At 43.1% G+C, this 25,750-nt stretch overlaps 2 protein-coding genes across 2 annotated transcripts; both read left to right on the top strand.

Moving 5' to 3' along the window:
• The first annotated feature begins 3,425 nt into the window (after window positions 1-3,425).
• On the top strand, window positions 3,426-5,455 carry LOC146686859 (uncharacterized). Its single transcript, XM_085440214.1, has one exon. The coding sequence runs from the start codon at window positions 3,453-3,455 to the stop codon at window positions 5,205-5,207; it is 1,755 nt and encodes a 584-aa protein (XP_085296340.1). The 5' UTR covers window positions 3,426-3,452; the 3' UTR covers window positions 5,208-5,455.
• Window positions 5,456-22,845: 17,390 nt separating this feature from the next.
• On the top strand, window positions 22,846-25,204 carry LOC146686858 (stonustoxin subunit beta-like). Its single transcript, XM_085439437.1, has 4 exons — window positions 22,846-22,987; window positions 23,525-23,687; window positions 23,836-23,882; window positions 24,047-25,204. The coding sequence occupies exons 1-4, from the start codon at window positions 22,846-22,848 to the stop codon at window positions 24,598-24,600; spliced, it is 906 nt and encodes a 301-aa protein (XP_085295563.1). The 3' UTR covers window positions 24,601-25,204.
• The last annotated feature ends 546 nt before the right edge of the window (window positions 25,205-25,750 follow it).

Below are 25,750 nucleotides of genomic sequence, written 5' to 3'. Positions count from 1 at the left end.
TGGGTCTTCTAGACAGAGACTTTATAATCATCATGCAGCTGGCTTAATGGTTTGATGTGACGGTCAGAAAAGGTATGGAACATTTCATTCTAATCGACAAGGAAAGGACATTCATTCTCATCAGTGGTGGTTAAAGGGAGAGAGAAGGTCGTCAACTACTGTGGACATCTGCTGCATTAAGACACAACGGACATGAAGTAATAACAAGTGAAGTAATTTTGTTTATTGGTATTTACCACCACTACTGTATATTTATCATTCTTTCTACTGACCCAAAAGGGGGTGAAAGAGGGGCATTTAGTTCAATTTGTAACTGTACAATAGTAATGGTGTATTGATCTGTGTTTAGCATAAGAGGTTTACTTTACCACATCAGTTTGCAACAGCTAGCAGGTTGCATTTATTATTTTATACATTTCTTCTCAATGTTGTGTTGGTTATCCGCTTCTATTTCAACTTGGTTTAAAGTGCAAAGATTCTCCTCCCTTCTGTTAATGCAGCCTGTAAGTTATAGTAACCACAAGCAGCTCATTAACTAAAGCCTGCAAATTAGATAAGTAAATAACATAAACATTAAGGAAATGGAGACTCCCTCCTCACAAACAGAACTAGAGCATCAGATAGTCGACCTGCAGAATAAAATCAAAGGGCTTAAGGCGTCTCTTGAAGACACATCAGAAACTACGGAAATAGAAATTTTGGAGAAGGAAATTCAACGCAGAGAAGAAACGTTGAACAACTTACAAGGTGAACTTAAGGAAGGCCTCCGACGTTCCACTCGAACATAAATCCCAACTCCAAAGGCGCTCGAAATGCAACAGGAGGAAGCAAGAAAAAGGGAAAGAAAGTTCATCTCAACGTACGAAAGATGGAAGATTCGAGCCCGAGAGTCAAGAGAGCAGCTCAAGTCAGACATTAGTAAAGGCGAGCTGGCATCTTTGATGGATTCTTTGGAGAAAGAGAAAGAAACTGTGTTAAACACTTACCTTGAAATACGAAGTCACATTACACCTTCTCCAGAATTAAGACGTCACGTTGACAGTTGTGAGGCAGTTACAGCCGAAATTATGAAAGTTACCTACGAGAGAATGTCAGATCTCGATGGTGATTATGATGCAGAACAAGTACATTGCCGTCTCAGGGAGCTGCTTAAGAACAGCTACGCACGCTCCATCTATGGATCCACCGCATCTAGAGTGACAAAGTCAATCCGTAGTCACAAAAGCACTACTCTAACACTCAAACAGGCGGATGCAGCAGCAGAGCTAGCTGCTAAGGAAGTCGAATTTGAAGGGTTGCTGGAAGAAGAGAGACAAATGGAGAAGATAGAGGAACAGCACAGAAAAATGGAAGTAGAAAAACGCAGACTTGAACGCCTTCAAGCAGAAAAGAATTTGAGGGCTGCTCGGGCCAAACTGCAAGTCTACAGCCAGGTAGCCTCGCAGGAAGGCAGTCTCCATTCCTCTAATAGTTCAGTGGGAAATCATCATGTTCCCCCTGCTATCAACCCTCCAACTCCCACCGTCACAGCATCGCCACCCGACCTAAACGTGTCATCCCTTGCCCAAGCCCTACAAGACAGTATGGCTCTAAATAGACTTCCAGTTCCAGAGCCGTCTGTATTTAGTGGGGACCCCATTCAGTTCATTGAGTGGAAAACTTCATTCATGTCACTTATTGACAAAAAGGCCATCTCCCCAGCAGACAAACTTTATTACTTGAGGAAGTATGTAGGCGGCCCAGCTCGTAAAACATTAGAAGGAACTTTCTATAGGAATGACAGCGACGCTTATAAGGATGCGTGGAACAAACTGGATAACAGATATGGCCAAACCTTTATTATACAGAAAGCCTTCAGAGATAAGCTCACAGATTGGCCAAAGATCCAACCAAGAGATGCAGAAGGATTAAGAGACTTCTCAGATTTCTTAAACGCTTGCCAAGATGCAATGACACATGTGAAGAGCCTCGAAATACTGAACGACTGTGAAGAGAATAAGAAGCTAATCCTTAAACTACCAGAGTGGATAGCATCTCACTGGAACAGGAAGGTTACTGAAGCCTTAAAGGGCAATAAGGAATTCCCCAGTTTTAAGGACTTCGCCGCATTTATGGCGACAGAGGCAGAGATTGCTTGTAATCCAATCACCTCAGCTTATGCCCTCCGCAGCTCTGAGTCGAGCACTGCAAAACAAGGCAGCAGAGACCCTAAGAGGAACAAGGCAAGCGTTCTAAACACACAGACTGAGGCTGACACCGAGAGGCTCAAGCCAGTTAAAGGAAAGGAAAGGTCTCCTTGTGCCTTCTGTCAAAATAATCAACACAGACTACATGGATGTCCCAAGTTTATTGCTAAAACTCTGGAGGAGCGTCGAGATTTTGTCAGAGAACATAAGCTCTGCTATGGCTGCACCAAACCTGGACATAGTGCAAAAGACTGTCGACATCGACACTCATGCAACACGTGCAAGGGTAAACATCCCACTTGTTTACACGATGACAACTATTTAAAGAAGGAAAGAGTTCTGCCACAGGAAACCACTATCCTGAGCAATGCCGGCCAAACGGAGGCTGCTGCAACTTCAATGTCAGTGATTACCGGACAGCCAACTAACACATCAATGATTGTGCCTGTGTGGGTGTCAAAAAAGGATACAGGAACTGAGAAACTGGTTTACGCCTTGCTGGACACGCAAAGCGACACGACGTTTGTTGACCAGGAACTGAGTGATGTATTAAAGGCAGATTCCTGTCCAGTTAAGCTGAAGTTAACTACTATGATTGGACGCGACGTGATCGTAAAGAGCCAAAGAGTCTCAGGGCTTTGTGTTCGGGGTTATCGCTCTTCCCTCCTCATCGACCTTCCTCCTGCTTATACCAAGGATTGCATACCAGTAAACAGAGCCCATATCCCAACATGCGAGACAGCTAAAAGGTGGAATCATCTCTCCAAGGTCATAGAAGAGATTCCACCTCTACAGGACTGTGAGGTTGGTTTATTGATAGGCTATAACTGCGCACGAGCAATGGCACCAAGAGACGTCATAACGGGAGGAGACGATGAGCCTTATGCAATTCGTACCGACTTAGGATGGAGCATAGTTGGTGGTACGTCGACATGCCCCGACACCTCAAGTACGGCGGGACAGTGCTTCCGAGTTGCAGTCAGGGAGCTCCCACCAGTCACTCCGGCAGATGCCATTCGCATTCTAGAGTCTGACTTTAAGGATGCTAAGGAAGACGGCAAACCAGTGTCTCAGGAGGACATCCTGTTCCTGGACAAACTCAAGAACCACATCGAAAAGAACAGTCTAGGTCACTACGAGATGCCGTTGCCCTTTAAGGAGAGACCTACCTTACCTGACAACAAACAGCTTGCAGTCATACGTCTGAGCCATCTAAAGAGGAAGCTGTTAAGGGATGAAGGGTACAAAGAACAGTATATCAAGTTCATGGAGGAGGTCATAGAAAGGGGTGATGCAGAGGAAGTCCACGATGATGGGAAAGAGGGCGAAAAATGGTACATACCTCATCACGGTGTATTCCACGACAAGAAGCCAGGCAAACTGCGCGTGGTGTTCGACTGCTCTGCCAAGTACCAGGGAACCAGTTTGAATGATCATCTGCTCACTGGTCCTGACCTGATGAACAATCTCAACGGTGTACTTCTTCGCTTCCGGTTGCACTCTACTGCATTGATGTGCGACATAGAGAAAATGTTTCACCAATTTCATGTGAAGAAGTCAGACCAGGATTACCTGCGCTTCCTTTGGTGGAAGAAAGGAGATCTCGGTGCACAGCCCCAAGAATACCGTATGAGGGTGCATATCTTTGGCGCAGCCTCATCGCCTGGCTGTGCAAACTACGGATTGAAGCATTTGGCTACAGAAAATAAAGACCGGTACCCATTAGGCTCTCAGTTCATTCTGAGAAATTTCTATGTCGACGATGGAGTCACAAGTACAGACAGCTCAGAGAAGGCTATCAAGTTAGCAGAAGAAGCCAGAAAACTTTGTGCCCTGGGTGGTCTTAGGCTCCACAAGTTTGTGTCCAATGACAAAGCTGTCCTGGTAAGCATACCAGCAACTAAACGTGCATCAGACATTAAAGACCTCAACCTTGCCTTTGATAACTTACCTTCAGAGAGAGCGTTGGGTATCCAATGGCACGTCGAATCAGACTGCCTGAAGATCAGCACCAACCTTAAGGAACAGCCTGCAACACGTCGAGGCATATTGTCCATTGTTGCATCCCTGTACGATCCCTTGGGTCTCATAGCCCCCTTTTTGCTCATTGGAAAGGAAGTGCTGCAGCAGATGTGCTGCCATGGAACAGGTTGGGACGACCCTCTAACCAACGAACTTCGTCCACGGTGGGAGAAATGGAAAAACGACCTCAACAACTTGGAGAGGATAAATATACCCCGAAGTTATGCCCCGGCAGATTTCGGAAGGGTTATTAAACGTGAGTTACATCACTTCTCCGACGCAAGCACTACTGGCTATGGACAGTGTTCATATCTAAGGCTTAGCAATGAAGAAGGAGACATCCACTGTGCTTTAGTCATGGCCAAATCTCGCGTCGCCCCAACAAAGGTCACCACGATCCCAAGATTAGAGTTGACGGCTGCAGTCATCTCTGTGAAAACCAGCAATGTTTTGAAGGAAGAACTTGGATATGCGGACATTGAAGAGCATTTTTGGACCGATTCCAAGGTTGTACTAGGGTACATCAATAATGAGGCTCGACGTTTTCATACATTCGTAGCCAACCGTATCCAGAAGATACATCTCTACACGAATCAAAGGCAATGGAGATACGTCCCTACTGACCAGAATCCTGCGGATCGTGCTTCTAGAGGTTGTTTTGTCCATGAGCTAATATCATCGGACTGGTTTACCGGCCCTGCATTTCTATGGGAAAAGGGAGTTGACCTCTCAGAAGAGGTGGCTCCGGAACTGTCAGTCGGAGATCCAGAAGTTAAGGAAACACGGACTCTAAACACGGAAACTGTAGAACAAGATTCTCTTACTTATCGGCTGGCAAAGTTCTCATCCTGGACTCGCGCCATCTGTGCAGTGGCTCGCATTCTTCGAAGGATCAACAAGGATAAGTCAATCGGCCTCTCTACAGTGCAGGAAAGAGATGGCGCCACGTACAATATTTGGCCGAGCAGTTCTGGAGCCGTTGGCAGAAAGAGTACTTAGCCAACATTGCCTTTAGACAACGCTGGCACACCCCAAAGAGAAACCTGCAGATCGGGGATATAGTCATAATGAAGGATGAAGACTTGCCCAGAAATGAATGGAGGTTGGGAAGAGTCGTAGAGACTACAATGGACAGAGATGGACTGGTTAGGAGAGTGAAGCTCTGTCTAGGTGACAGGAAACTTGGCAAAAATGGTGAACGTCTTACTAAGCGGTCAGTGCTCGAACGGCCAGTTCAAAAACTAGTCTTATTGTTAGAAGGTGACTAGTCCATTCCTTGCATACTATGCTTCTGTTGTTTGGTCATTATTTGTATTATGAAATCATTGTGTTCTTTCTTCCTATGTTTATGGAGTTATGTTTTTGAACACTAATGATTTGGTGGGAGTGTAAATGACCCAGATTATTTGTTTATTTGATATTTTTCAAACAGTTAAATCCCTGAACGAATTATACCTTATAATATAGATTAGACTCTTATTTTGAAATTCGTAACGGGCAACTTCCGGGAAGGAAGATCGTACCGCAACTGCTTGCCGCAGAAAGGATTAAATGAGAAGGTTATCGTTTTCCATCCATCTTAAAATTAGCATCTAGCTGGAAGGCGAACAGGTATGTTTGTGTGTTGTACTTGTTGTTTACATTTCGGACAATTTGTAAATGTATTACTTGATTGTTAATAAGTTTATGAGCGATCTAGCAGGCTGATGCTAGCACCTCCTGTGCCTTTTCTGTGAATTGATTAGCATAACAGAAACGTGGTTATATCAAGTGAATGTTTGTTTTATGTTATGGTTACAGCTCTTACGATGTGTCTATGGCAATTTGTGAATAAATGGGTTGGAATACCCCACCATGGTCCATCCGTAATGATCGTTGAGTGCATCGTCTGAATAAAGTCCGGCTGGAATGCTACAAGGATGCTGATCTGACATCATGAGTAGTGCACAGGTGTACCTCAGACTGCCCACAACAAAAGGCCACCCTGGAATGTGCAGTTTTGTCTCACAGCAAAATGCCACAGATGCCACAAGCAATGAGGGAGCGTGCAATTGGCATGCTGACAGCAGGAATGTCAACCAGATCTGTCGCCCGTGCATTGAATGTTCATTTCTCAACCATAAGCCGTCTCCACAGGCGTTTCAGAGAATATGGCAGCACATCCAACCGGCCTCACAACCGCAGACCTCGTGTAACCACACCAGCCCAGGACCTCCACATCCAGCAGGTTCACCTCCAAGATCGTCTGAGACCAGCCACCCAGACAGCTGCTGGAACAATTGGTTTGCACAACCAAACAATTTCTGCACAAACTGTCAGAAACCGTCTCAGGGATGCTCAACTGCATGCCCGTCGTCCTCATCGGGGTCTTGACCTGACTCCAGCTCGTCGCCGTAACAGACTTGTGTGGGCAAATGCTCACATTCGATGGCGTCTGGCACGTTGGAGAGGTGTGCGCTTCACGGATGAATCATGGTTCACATTGTTCAGGGCAGATGGCAGCTGAGAATGTCCCAGTTCTTGCATGGCCAGCATACTCACCGGACATGTCACCCATTGAGCATGTTCGGGATGTGCTTGACCGGCGTATACGACAGCGTGTACCAGTTCCCACGAATATCCGACAACCTCGCACAGCCATTGAAGTGGAGTGGACCAACATTCCACAGGCCACAATTGACAATCTGATAGACTCCATGCGACGATGTGTTGCACTGCATGAGGCAAATGGTGGTCGCACCAGATACTGACCGGTTTGGGTCCCCAGACCCCCAATAGCGCAAAAAACTGCACATTCCAGGGTGGCCTTTTGTTGTGGGCAGTCTGAGGTACACCTGTGCACTACTCATGATGTCAGATCAGCATCCTGATGTGGCACACCTGTGAGGTGGGATGGATTATCTCAATATGGCAGATGTGCCCACTACCACACATTTGGACTGATTTGTGACCACTGTTTGGGAGGGATGGTTATATTGTGTATCTGGAATGAATTTTAGGTCTCTACGTCCATCCCATGGGGAATGGGAGCAGTAACAAAGGTGTTGCGTTTATATTTTTGTTGAGTGTAGTATATCAGAAATCTGTTCACTATTTTTATTGCTAATTATATCAGTAAGGAAGCTGACTAAATATTAACTGATAATTTATGGCAAAGGGGTGGGATTAAATAAGTGTTTACTTCTTCCCTTTCAAGATGTAAATTAATCAGAACGTTTTTTTGTATGTAATTTGTATAGTATTTTTTCTCTCTCTTATTTTCTTTTCTAAATGTACCTGTATATTGTTCACATGTTGAAATAAATTACCAATCGAATCAATCTTTAGGAGTCTGCAAAGACTTCGTGTGCATTACAGAGTGTTCTGGCAGTCACACCCACATCCTGGGAGCACGGTAGAGGTCGAACCTCCTCTTATTGTTTTATGGCAGGATAAACTTGTCTATATCTGTTTTAGGCTAAGTGCCTTTTGTTTAGATGAACTGCTGGACTTCTAGACCAGCAGGTTTAGGGAAGTCTTTATGGGTCACACTCTGACCCCCCCCCCCCCCCCCACACACACACACACACAGAGACAAGGTATTCTTTGTTCACATGTATAACTATGTAAGACGTCATATGTTAATGCACCTATGTATATTCATGTGACCTCAATAAAGAGCAGTGTTACGAGGGAGCGGACGAGAGCGACTGGGTTCTCTCATGCATGAGTAACATGAAGAACTTTGCCTACTTGTGTCTTGCTTTTGCTGTGTAGTTGAATTGTCTTGGACGTTCCAGCGAATAGGTTTAAGCTACAAACCTATCAGAGGTCTCGCGGTAATCTATCGTGAGAACTGGAAAGTCACGCCGTTGTCTGTACCCGTCTATAGTTCCTTTGAATCCCTTGTTTGTCAACTCTCAGGACCTGTTCCAACTGTCATAGCTGTTACTTACCGTCCTCCAGAGTCTAATTCTGTCTTCATAAGTGACTTTGTTGATATGCTGACTCACATAGCTACTGTTTCCCCTAATATAATACTCCTGGGAGACTTTAATATTCATATGGATAACAGTGATCATCCTCTCACCAAAGACTTCTCATCCTGCCTCGATAGTTTTGGCTTTAAACAACAAATAAACTTTCCTACTCATATTAATACTTTGGACCTAGTTTGTTGCTTTGGACTTACTCCTTTTAACTGCAAAGCAAAATCAATCCTGATACTCTTTCTTTTGCTTTCTCTGGTCATTTGCATTTTCATAACCTGCTCACCCAAGAGGACTTAGTTTCCTATTATAACTCTAGTCTCAATAGTCTAAGCTCTGTTGCTCCACTCAAACCCAAATCTGTATCATTCTCTCAGTCAGCACCCTGGTTCACAGCTGAACTCAGGCTCCTGAAAGCAAAAGGACGACGACTTGAACGCCTTTATAAGAAAACTGGTCTGAATATCCACAAGGAAATGTTTAATAATCATATTATGTATTATAAGGAGTGTATTAATCAAACAAAATCTGCTTACTACTCCACCATTATCTGTTCAAAAGACGACTCAACCAAGATACTGTTTTCACTGTTCAACTCTTCTTTCAGGTCACCAGAATCTTTACCTGCTCATCTTTACTCGTCCTCCTTTTGTGATTCTTTAATGTTATTTTTCATTGAGAAAATTCACAAAATACATCAAGAGCTGGTTTCTGTGTAATTCATCTCCCATCACACTGTTTTTCTGCTTTCCAGCTCCCCTCGGTTACTGATATTTCAGATCTCATCTGTAAGTCAAAACCTTCTACTTGTCAGCGAGACCCCATTCCTACAGTTTTGGTTAAGGCATGTCTACCCTCTCTGCTTCCCCTCATATCTGCTATCGTCTGCTCTTCTCTTACCACTGGAACTGTTCCTGCTTCCCTCAAAACTGCTTCCAAAACCCCAACATTGAAAAAACTGGTCTAGATCCCAGTAATTTTGAGAATTTTTGGCCTATTTCCAATCTACCATTCCTTTCAAAAATTCTTGAGAAAATAGTTGCCACACAACTCCACTCACATTTAACTAATAATAATCTGTATGAACAGTTCCAGTCCCACAGCACTGAAACAGCACTTATAAAAATAACCAATGATCTTCTTATGGCAGCTGACTCCGGTTTACTCTCCATTCTTATTCTCCTCGATCTGAGCGCTGCCTTCGACACTATTTCTCACTCTATTCTTCTCAGTAGGCTAGCTTCCATCGGTCTCTCCCATACTCCACTAGCCTGGTTTAAATCGTACCTGTCTGATCGCACTCACTTTATTCAACTCAAATCCTTCACTTCTCAGCCCTTTCCTCTGACCACTGGCGTGCCCCAGGGATCTGTCCTGGGCCCCTTCTTTTCATTATCTACCTTCTACCGCTTGGACATATTTTCCGTAAATACAATATCCAGTTTCACTGTTATGCCGATGACACCCAGCTTTACCTGCCCACTAAACCTGATTCTGCTCTTCCCCCATCCTCCCTCACCCTCTGCTTAGCTGAACTAAATTCATGGTTCTCTTCCAATTTTCTTAAACTCAACAGTAACAAATCTGAGCTCCTCTTGGTCGGCACTAAATCTACATTATCCAGAACCAACAGTTTCTCTACTACTATCAATAACTCGCCGGTCTTCATTTCTTCCTCTGTGAAAAGCTTGGGTGTCATCCGCCACAGTACTCTGTCTTTAAATTCACACATTAATAATGTCACTCGGTCTGCATATTTTCACTTGCGCAACATTAATCGTCTCCGTCCTTTTCTCTCCCCACATGCCGCTGCCATTCTTGTCCACATCCTTGTTACTTCCTGGATTGATTATTGTAATTCACTTCTTTCTGGTCTACTCAAAAATCCATCCACAAGCTCCAACGTGTCCAGAACTCTGCTGCCCGCATCATCACCAGGACCCCTTCTGTCCACCACATCACTCCTGTCCTGCAGCAGCTTCATTGGCTCCCGGTCAAATATTGCATCAATTTCAAAATACTGTTGTACACATTTAAGGCTAATCATCATCTCTCTCCTCCATATCTCTCTGATCTGATTCAGATCACCGCCCCATCTCGTTGTCTCAGATCTTCTTCTTCCTTCTTCTTCATGTAAACTGATGGCTTTTATGTTGCTTTTATTATTCTGCTGTGTACAGTGTCCTTGAGTGTTCTGAAATGTGCTTTCAAAATAAAATGTATTATTATTATTATTATTATTATTATTAAAATACAGTGGTATGGTTTCTCTCATCTGTACATGCTAAAGTGGAACCCACAGCAGAGATGATCACTGTCACCTGTGTCTGTCCTGGGTCTCTGTACTTTTTGTCTACTTCATTTAGAAAACAACATTTGTGAAATGAATCACTTCCTGATCATCGTTCAGAAATCTGAAAATGTTTTTGTTTTTCCTAAAAAGGTCATTTTTTTAAACTGGAAATCAAAAGCCGACATAAACACAAAGTAACTGTCATGTGAGACTGTAGCAGGCAGGAAGTGGACCTAAATGCAGGATTCAAACACCAAAGGCAAACTTAAGGCTGCAGCTTCATTGATGGGAGGATTGTCCAAGAACATAAACTCACAAAAAACAAACTGAAACCCTGAACATGAAAACTAGGAACAGAACACTGAGAAACAAGAACTAACACACTAGGAAACGAGAAAACGTGGAACTAAAACTGAAACAGTGTGGCTGTGGCTCAGGTGGTGGAGCAGCTACTGATCGGAAGGTTGGTGATTCGATTCTTGGCTTCCCCAGTCTGCATGCCTATTATCCTTGGGCAAGATACTAACCCCGAGTTGCCCTCCGATGCATTGATCGGAGTATGAATGTGTGTGAATGTAGTTTAGTTTGCACTTGTGTTTAGAAGTGCTTGTATGAGTGAATGAGACATGCTGTATACAGCACTTTGAGGACTCCAGGGGAGTAGAAAAGCGCTATATAAGAATGAGTCCATTTACCAAACACAAGGAGACTTACACACATGAGGCAGTACGATACCACAAAGGGCAAAAGACATCAGAGGGCTTAAATACACAAGAGAGTAATGAGGGAAACACAGCTGGAACTAAGCTGATATAACGACACAGGAATCAAACCTGAATGCACTAAACACAGGACACGGGACTATCAAAATAAAACAGGAAACACACAGACACAAACTGACGCAGCGACTGGGGAGACAGGAAGAAACACAGAGAGAAGACTGACTAACCACAAGAGAAGATTAGACTCAGAGGGAGGGAGAACTATGATCACTAAGAACCTACGACCCAGAAACTAAACAGAAACTAAACGATCTAATAAGAACTCCAAATGACAAGAAAACCAAACATCAACCCATCCCCAGCTCTTTCTGTCCTGGTCGTTGTGTCCTTGGGCAAGACACTTCACCTACCGCCTACTGGTGTTGGCCAGAGGGGCCGATGGCGCGATATGGCAGCCTCGCCTCTGTCAGTCTGCCCCAGGGCAGCTGTGGCTACACCTGCAGCTGCCTCCACCAGTGTGTGGATGTGAGAGTGAATGAATAGTGGAATTGTAAAGCGCTTTGAGGGCCTAGAAAAGCGCTATATAAATGCAATCATTATTATTATGAGTAATACTCAGTATTCATTTATTTTCCAGTGTACTATTACTATTCTAGATTTAGATTAATGCATTTGTCACTTGTTCCTGAAGCGATGGTTCTACTAGTCAGTGATTTATCCTCAGACCTGCTCTGGACTGTGGAAAGGAGTTGTATCTGGCTCTACTCATCCAGGAAAAGTTTCAGAAGACACACAATCAGAGGAAGCTCTACAATATAAAGGTAACATTAATGTGGGCTAAAGCTACAGTGTTGTGCTGCATGCATGCAGGATCCAGGTATGATCCAGTTCATTTTACTTTGCTAGCCCCTCCCTCTGGAAGACACCACTGCTGCTTTAATCACAGCTACGTTAAATGATGGCAGCTAGTAACCGATGACTGAGCCGAGAGCGTGTCTCGGTCTCTGTTATCTGACGACCAGTTAAATTTTCTTTTTCATGTCGCTGGACTTGACAGAGGCTGTGTTTCAAAGACACACGCCTTAATGACAAGTTAGTTTTTTATGCTTTAACTTTTATATATTGTGTTTATGTTATTGTTTAAGGTCACTGATGCAGGTCTTATTCTTTATTTCTTCTTCTATAAATGTTCACTCTGGTAGATTCAGTTTTATTTATATAACAACAGCAGTTGTTGCTTTACATTGTGAAGTCCCTGCAATAATACAAGAGAGAAAACCCCGACAATCATGACCCGCTATGAGGAAGCACTTTGGCGACAGTGGGAAGGAAAAACTCCCTTTTAACAGGAAGAAACATCCAGCAGAACCAGAACCTGTTGTGACCAGTTGGGGTGATGGGAGGAAGACAGGACAGAGACACACTGTGGAAGAGAGCCAGAGATGAATAATAACGAATGAGTCAATACAGAGAGGTGTATAAACACATAGTGAGTGAAGAAGAAAATCTCAGTGCATCATGGGAGTCTCCCAGCAGCCTACACCGACTGTAGAGTAACTGAAGGAGGTCTTGATGCACAATCAGTCATCCAGGTAAGTAAATCTCCAAAAGTTGGTTCTGTTCATCTGGACATAAATGCTACGTCCAGATTAACTATAGGAGGATTCAGGGTCACTGGTCCAGCTCTAACTATATGCTTTATCAACAATATACTTTAATATAAGTGAAGCATTTAAATAAACTGTAAAGTAACTTAAAGTAAATATTTCCTGTAGGATCATAAACCATCAAACTGACCAAAGAGCCACAAAGTAAAACAGATGTTGTGTCCAAAAGCGTCAGCTGTAACTGGGACTGCTGCTGCACCACAACACTCCTGCATGTCGTGTCCACAGACATGACGTCCCTCAGGTTTGTGTTTGAAGATCAAATCAAATAAGATGATGCTTCATTTGAACAAACAGTTGTGAACAAAAATCCTTCCCAACATACACAAACTATTCTGAGATGTTTCTTGAATTCAGGACTTCTTACACATTTTTCTCCAAATGTCTCAAGTTTCAGACTTTTTAACTGTGTGAGTATCAGCGACTCTCTGACTCTGTCTACATCGTTAATGTGACTTCTGCTTGTGTGACGTGTCACACGGCTCCCTTAAATCATTTTGGTTATAAAGTGTGTGAAGCACAGGAGGAGGAGTGACTGAGAGCAGAGAGGAGGAGCAGAGATTCAGGGAGGAGCTGAGCTGTTACTGAACTATAGAAGAGAGAAAAACCTCCACATTCAACAGAGTTCAACACAAAACAAACTTTATGTTCCTCAACATGCTGTCATTACATCACTGTGTGTTTCCTCTGATTCTTCTCACTCTCACAGGTCTGCTCACCTACACAGGAAACTATGTTCATTTCAAAGGATTCATTAACGTCAATTATTGATTGAAAACGTTCTCTCTTCCTTCAGGTGTCACATGTGATCAGCTCACTCCAGTCAAAGATGAAGAGTCCAGTGTAGAAGGCAGCACAGTTACTCTGACCTACACTTACAAAGTGTCACCTTCTGATTATTTCTTCTGGTATCGACAACATCCAGGAAAACCTCCAGAGTTCCTGATCTCACACTCACCTTCAGGAACAGTAGGAGTAGAAAAAATTCCTGGACTGAAGATTCATGTGAAGGGAACAGAAATCAAGATGAGCATCTCCTCTGCTGCAGTGTCTGACTCTGCTGTGTACTACTGTGCTCTGCAGCCCACAGTGACAGGAAACAGCAAAACTCTGTACAAAAACCTTTGGAGCAAAGACAACAGAATACTCCACAACATCCACTAGAGGGAGCCACACACTGTTAAACCTCTGATTCTTGTGTCATTGGACTGATGACAAAGACAACAGACTCATTTCAGTCTCATCTTTACTCAAATCTTCATCTTTCTCTCCAACAGAAATCAACCTGTCACTGATCAATAACAACATGATAAATGATTGATCACTGATCCCACAGAGGTGGTTGTAGGTAAAGTACAGACATCCAGGACTTTTTCCATCAACTTCTTTACTCCAAAGGGAAAAAGTGCAGAGTTAACTGAACCTTGTGCTACATTAATGTAAATGAATGCTATCAGCACACAGGAACACAAACTTTATTTCAGTGTAAATCTGAATTATATTAGAATCACTTCATTAGACTGAATCAGTGAAGTCGAACATGAGCAGAGAAAAAGAGGGAAAATGAAGACATTTCTGTTTTCTGTTGGCTCCATTAGAGAGTGACTGTGCCTCTCACAGGAACATGAGCAGAGAACAGGTTAAAGTGGATTCAGCAGGTGGGAACCCTAAAATCAGCTGTAGTGGCTCAGTGTGGGGAAAAGAATCAAACTCACAATCATTTCTGCTGAGAGCTCCAGTAGATTTGATTCAAGTACAGGCTGTGATCAGCTGATCTGAGCTTCAATGCTCTTTGTAATGTGAATTCAACCAGATGTCAGCAGGTGTTTGCGAGGATTCTGTCCGTGTGCTCCAGCTTCCTCCCACAGTTCAAAGACGTGCGCTTAGTGGGGTTAGGTTAGCTGGTGATTCTAAATTGCCCATAAGTGTGAATGGTTGTGTGTCTCTCTGTGTTACCCTGCCATAGACCAGTGACCTGTCCAGGCTGTGCCCCGCCTCTCGTCCTACAGTATCTGGGATGGCTCCGCCCCCCTAAATCGGATCAGTGGAAGAGAATGGATGGATGGACGTAAGCAGATGTTTCTGGGCTGATTTGCATCCTCTACACTGACAGTACACTGATTCTGCTGTCTTTATTCTGCACTACACAGTTGGTGTGAAGGTGGAAATCAGTGAATGGATCTCAGCATCATCGGCTACAATTCATCTGAACTTCACATCGTTTACACACTTAAAGGGAGTCACATGCAAGCTTTACATTTTCAGTTCATCAGATAACTCTAACATACTCTGGTGATTAATCCATGAATGGGGCTGCCTTACATGTGTTACTGTTTAGCCTCAACCTTCCCTAAAGCTGCTTTGTGGAACAGACAGAGTGGAGTCAGGTTGGGGAGCATCCTCCAGCTCATGGAAGCTGGACGAAAAGACCAAACTGTTGATGAAATGACTTCACCTGCGTTTGTTAACACTGCTAGTTCATCAGTTTTCCCCTTTGACTCTCTGGAGACACTGCTGACCTTTGACCTTTTGTACTTATTATTATTCTTTTGATTCCTATCATAACTATTATTATGTGCTGTTATTATGTGTCATTTTCTGTGCACACTCTGTGCTCCCTGACCGTCTTATGAGTCTTATGCTCTTACAGAAAAGGTTTTTCCGACCTGTTGTAGGATTCAGGCCATCGCTCTCCACACCTCTGGTTCTCCAGTGTATATGTAGTTACAGATCTCATCACTCTCCGACTCCTCCCTTGCTGCTGACCTCACCTTCCAGACATTGTTGGAATGAGTAGGACAGATGTGGAGTCCGGCTCGAGGTACCAAGCTGTTGGAACAACTCTTCAACAAATGGAGAAACACAAGAGATGTGACTTTAAAGCTTTTAGTGACTTCAAGTGAGCAGCAGCAGCAACCATAACTTTGTGCGAGCGCTCTCTGGGGACGTCTCAGCGAGCTTCTTTTCTACAGACAAAGAGGATTTGTGTAGCATGTTGCATATCACCCTGGGACAGATGTGTAGGAGGACTTTCTCAGGAGTTGTATCTCCTGGGAACTTGCTGTGCTTTCGGTTACATGTGATAAGAGCCACGACACACAATTCTGACTTCTCACAATATTTCATGTGTTAAACAAAGACGTTGTATCATATCTAGTACGTTTTTCTAACACCTGCTTTAACAGTCACTGTGTTCTGGTCACATCTTCCTCATAAATGAACACAAGTGGAGGAAACTCTCTCATCTACCACACACTCTCTCATGGCACCTTCAGCTATCACAGCCATGTCCAAAACATAATAGGATACGTTCAGTGCTCCCAGTGTTAATAACAGTGTAGGAACAGATTTATCTCTAAATCTCAGTGAATTATTATTTTTATTAGTTGTTCAAATACTCTCCTCCCAAAACGTTTCAGTCTGAAAGAAACACACATGCAACAAGGACAGCTGTAAAAACAACCAGCAGATGTTTCGCTGTTCATAAAGACTCTAAACAGGTTTCTCTCTGGCTCCACCCACTGATGCTGAACTCAGCCAATGAGATGGTCTCTTCCTGCAGAACTACAGCCTGATGTTGAGGAGAAGGCTGTGCAGCAGAGAGGCTGCTTAGTCTTTTCATTCTGCTGAATTTGTTCATCTGCTGTGTGACTTCAGCACCTGAAACATGTTCCTTTACCTGTTTGTACTTTTCTCTCACTGCATAGGTGAGTGTTAGAACACAGAAAAGTCTCATGGTGACAAGATTTGATCAGAGTTATTATTAGCAGATTTCTTCATCTCATTATGCTCACAAAGGAAGAAAAAGACTGACTGACATGAATCATTCATTTGCAGCTTTGGGCTCCATGAACAGCATAAAGCAGGAACGTGCTGAAGAAGCTGTTGCAGAGCGAGGAAACATCAACCTGACCTGTACATATGATGGTCTTATCAACAATATCCAGTGGTACCGACAATACCAGAGATCCAGACCAGAGTTCCTGCTCTACATCACAGAGGGAGGATCAGTTCATCAAGCTGTGTCGGGATTCTCAGCTCACATTGACAAAACAGAGAAACGTGCAGATCTGGAGATCTCCTCTGCTGCAGTGTCTGACTCTGCTGTGTACTACTGTGCTCTGCAGCCCACAGTGACAGGAAACAGCAAAACTCTGTACAAAAACCTTTGGAGCAAAGACAACAGAATACTCCACAACATCCACTAGAGGGAGCCACACACTGTTAAACCTCTGATTCTTGTGTCATTGGACTGATGACAAAGACAACAGAGAAATGAAGCAGTAAAGATCAGAGACAGAGACAGAGCTGCTGTGGAAGCACAAAACTGTTTGATTGGCTGAGCTATTACACTGGCCCCGCCCACTGAACCTGAGCTCATCCAATGACATTATTTGTTGGTCATTGTGCTGCAGTGGAAGAACATTGTTCATGTGCTGTCTGTCTGGCTTTAATAACTCCAAAGACATGTTGCTGCACCTCTTTTTGCTTCTATCTCACATTATAGGTGAGTTTAAGAACAGGGATTAAAGTTTAGTTGAAGCTGCTGCATTAAGCAGATATACAGACTGCATTTCACTACTTTTCTTCTTTCTTTTTCCAGGACTAACAGCTGGAGACTCAATCACTCCTCAACAACCTGAAGTCACTGAAACAGAAGGAAAATCTGTCACACTCACATGTGACTATCAGACGGGTTATGATACTCCTTGGCTTTATTGGTACAGACATGATTCTGACCTTCAGGCTCCTCAGTTTATACTCTGGAAAGGAGCAAAACGCAGCACAAGTGAATATATTCCCAATAATCGATATGGATCCCAAACATCACCAACAACAACTAATCTGACCATAGCAGCCCTAACCCTGGCAGACACAGCTCTCTACTACTGTGCTCTAGAAACACAGTGATACAAAGTGTAGAAGAGGCTGTACAAAAACCTGAACACAGATATCTGACTACTCTTCAAAGAGGAGGGAAGTGGTATTCAAAGCACAGCTTCATATCAGATGGATTCTGCTAATTCCTGTTTTATCAGAGTCACTGTGGTTACAGCTGCTAATGAAACACTGTGGGAGGATTCACATGAGCAGCAAATCCACATCAACCACAAACCAACTGCAGGAACGTTCAGACACAATAAAAACTGTCAAACATCAAAAGCTGCTCATTTACACTATTTTATATTTAGTGGATGAGGACATGCAGAAATGCAGCAGAAGCAAAATAAACAGAGTAACAGAGGTTTATCTCTTTAAGGTAAAATCTCTCACATGAAGCTAAAAGTCCAACCAGGAAGACCATCTCATGCTTGTTCCATTTATTCTTTTTGAACTCATCACATCAGATGATGATGCTCTCCTTCATCATTGTCCTGCTCTCATGTTTAAGTGTTTCCCCTCTCAGTGTCAGATGGATGCAGCCCTCCTCCCCCCCACACATTTCATCAGGACCAGAGTCTGTGGGTCCTTCCACTGAGTTCTTCAGCAGTCCTGCTCCACCACCAGGCTCCCTCTGATCTAAACACTGAGGACCGCTCACACATTTCTGCAGCAGCAGGGAGAGTTTCCAGTCAGCAGACTTCACGAGTTCACATATTTTCTTTCACAGGAACTGCAGCAACATTTCAACATCACATCCTCTTTAGATTTTATAATTTTACAGAGATTATAAAAGACAAAAGTATGACTTTGGACGCAGGATTACACAATAGCAAACTTTAAATCTGATGAACCAGCAAAGACAGACTCGACATAGCTGCTGTAAACCAAGAAGAAAACACGTGGAGGAAACCTGACAGCATTACTGTATATGTGTGAAACCAACAAGGCAAAACAAGCACAGAGTAAACATCCAATTTATCAGGAAGTGGGGACAAGGAAAGCACTAGAAATGAAGAGGATTAGGTAGACGGGGAAGCATCAGAAACATGAGGAAATAGTAAAGAGAAGAAAAACAGGAGAAGCTGTGAATGTGACAACCTGTGAGATTTGAACTAAAGACATGCTGGAACAGTGGGGACGAGATTTTCTCACCTTATTGTTTTGTACAAGAATATTTAAGGCATTCACACAGCTCAGTTAGATGTGGTCAATATAATGTGACTGGTACATGGTCAATGAACCTGATGGAGGAAATCAGAGATGACCCGGAGCCTGCGAGCAGAACCAGGTCCTGCATTTTTAGCTCCTGAGCTTGATACAAGCAGCAGAAATTAACAGTTGGTCTTCTTTCTTTTAAATTCATAATCTTTTGACAAACAAACATTTGTGTTAGTTGAAATTTGGCAGCTCAAACTGGTGCTGCTTGAAAGCTAACTCTTGGTCTGGTTTATGTCCCGAGTCTAACACACTGATCATGAGGAAGTTTTGGATTTTTAATGAAGGGTTTTCCCCTGACGCTGCTTCTTCAGGAAATCATCTGATCTACACTTATTATCTGTCCTAATGCAACATTTACCTGCAGGCCAGGTTTGACGCAGCATTGCTGAGCGGCCTCATTCTTCTGCTGGGAGTCAAAAAGAAAACGATCTATTAGTTCAAACTTTGACCCTGGCAGTCCCATGAAGACAGTGAAGCAGGACACAAACAGCCTGAAACTGTGACCTCTTCCAGTATTTCAGTGTTCCTTCCAACTAATGTTAGCTACACTGTAAAAAGCACAAAGCTTCCATCCAACAACCAAACACAAGCCCAGGTTTGGTGCAAAAGTGCAAACAGCCAGAACCCGTTCCAGGGAAGCAACTCTCCTGTCCACCAGCAAAAATCCCAACATAAAGGCATCAAGCTGGGGGAAACAGATGTATCCACCCTGGTTATCGCCAGGGCCTCCAACTTTGGCTGCCACCTAACCCACACTCTCTGTGGAGCCCCTCCCCTGGGCCTGGTCCAGCTTAGAGCCTCAGAAACCCCATCCCACGTACCCAGACATGGTCCACTGGTCAATGCAGCATGGATGTCTTCTGATTCATTCTTAGTCTTACCCCTCTCTCAGGACCAGTGTGCATATAGGGACCCTGCCAGGGGCAAATTACCATTGAAAACAGAGCTCCTGGTATCATTTGGCACCATATCCCTCCACCATGATAAGGTGGAGATTCGTGGAGGAACATTACATCAAGTAGTTCCTGAATTATCTCTAAACATGTCCATGAGTTAATCGGTGAAGAAGCAAACGTATCACCTGTGTAAAGGAAAGCGAGCCTCATTCCTGTGTTTGTTCTGGCATATTGTGAAACCAGTTCGGTGAGTTTCTTTTCAGGAAACTGGAAACCTCCCAAACAGCCAAAGCAAAACCAGTTTGGTCCAAAGAACTCAGCCTTCACGTTATCATGAAGAAGAACAATTCTAACTAGATTCCAGCTCAGTATAAAAGAGCATCCAGTCAGTCAGCAGGTGTTTCCAGTGCAGGTACAGTTGAGTCCTTCTTTTCTGAGCAGTCTGAGCTCTTTAATCAGAGGACAACCAGGACTCAGCATCTCTGCTGTAAGTCTCTGATTCTTCATTTCTCATTTGTCTTAGCAGCAGCAGCAGATGTTGTTTCTGTTTTACTTTGAAGAAGGTTTTTCTTTCATCTGTCACATCAGAGATGGAGGATGTTGCAAAGAAAGAAGACATGAGAGGAACATGATTATTTTGTGTTCTTATTGTGAAACATCTTGGGACAGAAATGACATTATTCAGATTTTATGTCAGTGAAAGTGTTAAGTTTGCAGTACTGTGGTAAAGCTGAGAGGGGTAAACTTGGACTGGTGAAGAGTAGCTGAGCTGTTTGCATACATTTAATCAGACATTGTTTAACTGTAAGGTGCTGTTTGAGTTAATTCACCAAATTCTAGGTTTTGCGGGTTTTCGTAGTGGCTGGAAGCTGGAAATATGTAACATCTGAATTCGGTCGGCTAAATCCACAAAGAGCAGCTTCAGCTGATCACAACCTGGATACAAAGAAAACCTGAGTGGAGCTTCCAGTACAGGGTCTCATTTCCAAGTCGCCCACGCTGCCCCACTGCACCTGGGCTTAGAGTTTCCCCACCTGCCAAATCTCACTTTGATGCCTGATTAGGATCCCGTGTGTCTACATTCAATAGTCTTCAGGTTTATTAGGCTCAAGTCTTATTATCTATTAATCAGTATCAGCAATACATTTTCTCATTAATATTTTTAAAAATCAGTCCTGAATAATCCACAAGAAGCAGAGATGATGTGATGCACAGTGAAAATCCCAAGAGCTGATGTGATGTGACACATTCTGTCCCTCCAGCTCAACATGTCCTCTGATTTCTTTCTAGGTCAGAGATGGAGACGTGGACAGACAGTCAGGGTAAAAAAGTATGTTACTGTATGATTCATATGAGATATGTTGATTGTTTGATCTTAGCCTCTTGTAGTAACTTCCAAACCAATAATAATAATAATTACTGCAAATGACTGCATAAAAAAATCAGCTTGTGTTAAAATAATCTGAAGAGTTTCTGTTTGGTCTCTCAGATTTACCCAGTGACTCAACAATCACAGTCAAATCGCATCGCCCTGCTGATCAACATTGAAACGTTTAATACAAGTTTATACAAATGTAGAGCTGCGAAAGATGAGAAAGTCATGCAAAGTCTACTTCAAACTCTTGGATATGAGGTAGTGAGATGTGGGGACATCACTGCAAAGGTAACTTTTAAAAGCAGAAAAGGTTTCTTCACTTGCACCCAGTTTTACAAACTGGTTAAATGATCCAGTGACGGATTTCTTCTCACAGATGATCGCTAAACCTCTGAAAGAATTTTCTGAACACCCAAAACTGGCCCTCACAGACAGTGTGTTTGTGACTTTGGTGTGTTATGGAGGCACGGGAACTGAGGAGTTTGAACTTGACCAAATCTTTCAGCACTTAAACTCAAAGAACTGTCCTGCACTGAAGGACAAACCAAAGATCGTCATTATTTACGCCTGCAGAGGAGGTGATTCTCATCTGTCCTCACACACCCAACAAACAGCATGAATGAATCTTCAATGAATTTACTGTTAATATTTGTTCATTTGAAAAGGTAAAAGATCGACACGTTTCAGTAAGTCTGTGTGTTTGTTTCAGTGGGGGAGGAATCGGTGGATTTACTTGATAGGACACAATTTGTGCCCACAGACGACATCGAATCTCTGTCAGTGAACTCTGTCAAAGGTCCTCGGACACACAATGAAAAGGATTTCATCATTTTTCATTCCAGCACCACTTGTAAGTGCACCACCCTCCAATAAGTAACATTTAGAACAATCAAACACCGCCTAACTACAGATATGATCTGGTTCTGTTTGCTTGCAGACACAGGTTCATACACTCATGAAACATACGGTTCTGCCTTCATCCAACACATCTGTGAGGCTGTCAAAAAGCACTGCCTTAGAGATGACATTGAGGAAATATTCAGAACGGTACGTTTGGCAAGTGGAATATATGGAATACACAAATACATATCTATCTATCTATCTATCTATCTATCTATCTATCTATCTATCTATCTATCTATCTATCTATCTATCTATCTATCTATCTATCTATCTATCTATCTATCTATCTATCTATCTATCTATCTATCTATCTATCTATCTATCTATCTATCTATCTATCTATCTATCTATCTATCTGTGTGTGGAATCATGTTAAGTGCAGTCTAACCAACAGGTCATGCAAAGCTTTGAAGAATTCCCATCTGAGCAGATGCCAACCAAAGAGAGAGACACTTTGACAAAGCGCTTCTACGTGTTTCAAAGTGAGTGTTACAGGTTTTTGATGTGACTTTAAGATATTGTGTTGTTTTGGGATGACAGGACACACGAGACTGCATGAAATGTTCAGTCTGGTTTATTCACATCGATGAGCGACTGATGGAACTAAAGAGCAATGATGATGATGATGATGAACAAAACAGAAAAGCATCCCACAACATTAAGTTCCCAGTGGACAGTTCTGCGTGGCATCAGTCCATATGAGAGTCCTCCATGATCCCACAGGGCTTCAATATTGAGGTCCAGGCTCTGAGGAAGCCGGTGCATGGCTCACAGTGTTTCATTGTGTTTGTGTTTCATTGTGTTTGTGAAGTTCACCTGATCGACACACCAGCTGTCAACAACTGTACCATCCGTGCTCCAGTTATGTTGAGTCTTCCCAGGCACCTCAACCCCTACTCACATCTTGCGTCTCAATGGGTCACATGATAGAGTGAGGCAAGGTTTCACCATAGTTTCATCCAAAAGCTCTGCTGATAATGACCCACACCTTTTTTTATGACTTGGATCTTGTGATGAGGCACATGATCAATAGTGTGCCTATGATCCTCTTAAGTGGACAACTCCCACTAGAGTTTAAACACCAAAGGAGAAACCTCTTCAAAAAGCTTCATGAGGTCCAGTCGCCGTCTTCCAAAGCTGCTTAGATCGAATAAACGGTAAATGGACTGGTTCTTATTTAATTCAACACAACGTGCCTCATTCACCTTTTCTATATAAGAGCTTTCTATCTAACATGCACACATATTTATATTCTGATGGATGCGTTGAATCCATCAATCTTCTTCAGTAGTTTATGTAGACTAAAAATGACCATGACAAGCAGAGGACGAATGTCAGCACATCAAAGTCTCTTGGTGGCTTTACTGCTTCCACTCAACTGATATATGAGGAAAAAACACTTTGACTTCCTACTTTTGTTCTGTTTCATTCAAAAAAACAAAACATGTAGGTGTTGTGAAAATTGTAATATTTGATTTTAAAAGAGCAATTCTGATTCAAGATGCACCTGAAGAAGTGAAGCAGTGGTCTGCAGGAAAGGAGTCTCTAAACAGGTATGAACAGATCCCTTCACTCAGCCTGTTTGTTTTATGCAGATGTAAGAGCTACATGAAGTCTTCCCTCTGTGACAGTATGAGTGATGATGTCCATGTTAGCATGTTGCCAACGACTGTGCTGGTTTGACCCCTCCTCTCCCTGCAGGGTGGAGCCTGATGGCGTCCGACGGGTGAGCTCGGATCTGAAGAAGTGTACGTTTGATTTTATGATGATTCTTGGAAACAAATCCAACCGTCTTTAAACTACTGTGTCGCTCATTCATATCTCTGATATCAGGAGTCACCATCAAAGAGCCGATCAACGACTAGATGATCGATCAATAACTGCAGCTGGATTTATTTGTTCTCTCTATCAGATTCCTATCAACTCACAATCGACCCAAACACAGTATACAAATGGATCCAGCTGTCTGACAGCAACAGAGAGGTGATGCGTTTGAATGCACAGCAGCCATATCCTGATCATCCAGAGAGATTTGACCGCCCTCAGCTGCTGTGCACAGACGGGCTGACTGGTCCTTGTTACTGGGAGGTTGAGTGGAGTGGATATGTTTCTATAGCAGTGAGCTACAAAGGAATCAAACGGAGAGGACACAGTGATGACTGCTTGTTTGGACTGAACAGTCAGTCCTGGAGCCTGGACTGCTCTTACTCTTACTCTGTCTTGCACAATAACACAGAAACCTTCATCCCCAAAGACGTTGTCTCCAACAGAGTAGCAGTGTATGTGGACCATCCTGCCGGCACGCTGTCCTTCTACAATATCTTCTTGGACTCTCTGATCCACCTCCACACCTTCAACACCACATTCACTGAACCTCTGTATCCTGGATTTGGAGTCTGGTCTCATAATTCTTCAGTGAGAATAATGAAGCCGGTCCATGTGCACTGCTCTCCTCCAACAGAGTAGCAGTGTATGTGGACCGTCCTGCTGGCACAGCAAACAACCTCTATCCTGGATTTGAAGCTTGGTTTCATAATTCTTCAGTCAGTCTGTGCTTAGTTCAGTATAAAACTCTGAGAAGCACTGCTAAATAGACCTTTCAGTCTGCATCTTGCACTCAAAAACACTTTCAGATTCATGGATTCAATGATTTAATGTTTTAAACTCCTCTAAATGATTCCTTCTTAATTTCAATCCGTTGAAGATTGAAGCTTCCAGCAACCGTAGAGTGTGAGCCAGGGTCCAAGCTGGACAGGTCACCAATCTGAGACAGGGCTGACATTAACTTCATTCCACTAACTGCATGTCTTTGGACTGTGAGAGGAAGCTGGAGCACCCAGAGAGAATCCAAACAAACAAGCTGAGAACATACAAACTCCACACATGAAGGTGAAGTTGGACTCGGGACTTTGTTGCTGTGAGGTGACGGTGCTGACCTCTGCACCAAAGCTCTTCTGACATGGGGCTGAGAAAATATTTTGCACTGCTGATCAGAAAGAGAAATTCCTGCTTGAACAATGTTCTTTGTGTGATAGAGACTAAATATATATTGATCTTCAGTTTTCTTTACTGATGTGCTTTGTGTGAAGTGTGTTTCTTCTGCTTCGAGTATTTTAAAGTCACTGATACAACAACCACGTTTTTCCTCACCTGGAGCCTTTCAATGAGAGCTTTAGATGAGAAATTCATCATGATGTTTAAATTGAATTCAACTTTATTTACACAGCACCAAATCACAACAACAGCCGCCTCAAGGTGCTTTATATTGTAAGGTCGACCCTACAATAATACACGCAGCGAGAAACCCAGCAATCATATGAAGTCCAGATATGTAATAGTCATTAACATGATCAGAGCCACGAGTGGTTTTAATCTCAGGAAGTTTATACAACAACTTGTAGCACCAACTGTAGTTAAATGAGGCTGCACAACATGAAATGCAGACTACAGAATTTCACTTTAATAATACTGAATGAGAGGAGCAGCAGCTAAGTCGTCTACATAAACCTGGAACAGTGTTTATTGATAGGCTGTGGACACTGCGCTGGTTGCCTGGGGTCAGGAAACTCTCAGGGTTTGCCTGCTCTCGTTGTGCCTAACTGAGCTAGTCTGGGTA

Source organism: Copadichromis virginalis, linkage group LG18 (genome assembly GCF_057382275.1).
Source record: "Copadichromis virginalis isolate Kocher_CV1m ecotype Utaka linkage group LG18, C_Virginalis_male_GT1.1, whole genome shotgun sequence".
Lineage (NCBI taxonomy): Eukaryota > Metazoa > Chordata > Actinopteri > Cichliformes > Cichlidae > Copadichromis > Copadichromis virginalis.
The sequence above is the reverse complement of the archived record's forward strand: the minus strand, read 5'-3'. Positions and strand labels throughout refer to the sequence as shown.

Excerpts from the sequence above, each read along its gene's own strand:
- LOC146686858 (XM_085439437.1), top strand. The coding sequence starts at position 22,846 with ATGATCCCACAGGGCTTCAATATTGAGGTCCAGGCTCTGAGGAAGCCG. Across the intron at positions 23,688-23,835 it reads GGAAAGGAGTCTCTAAACAG|GGTGGAGCCTGATGGCGTCC; the intron begins GTATGAACAGAT and ends CTCTCCCTGCAG. Across the intron at positions 23,883-24,046 it reads GAGCTCGGATCTGAAGAAGT|ATTCCTATCAACTCACAATC; the intron begins GTACGTTTGATT and ends TCTCTCTATCAG.
- LOC146686859 (XM_085440214.1), top strand. The coding sequence starts at position 3,453 with ATGGAGGAGGTCATAGAAAGGGGTGATGCAGAGGAAGTCCACGATGAT.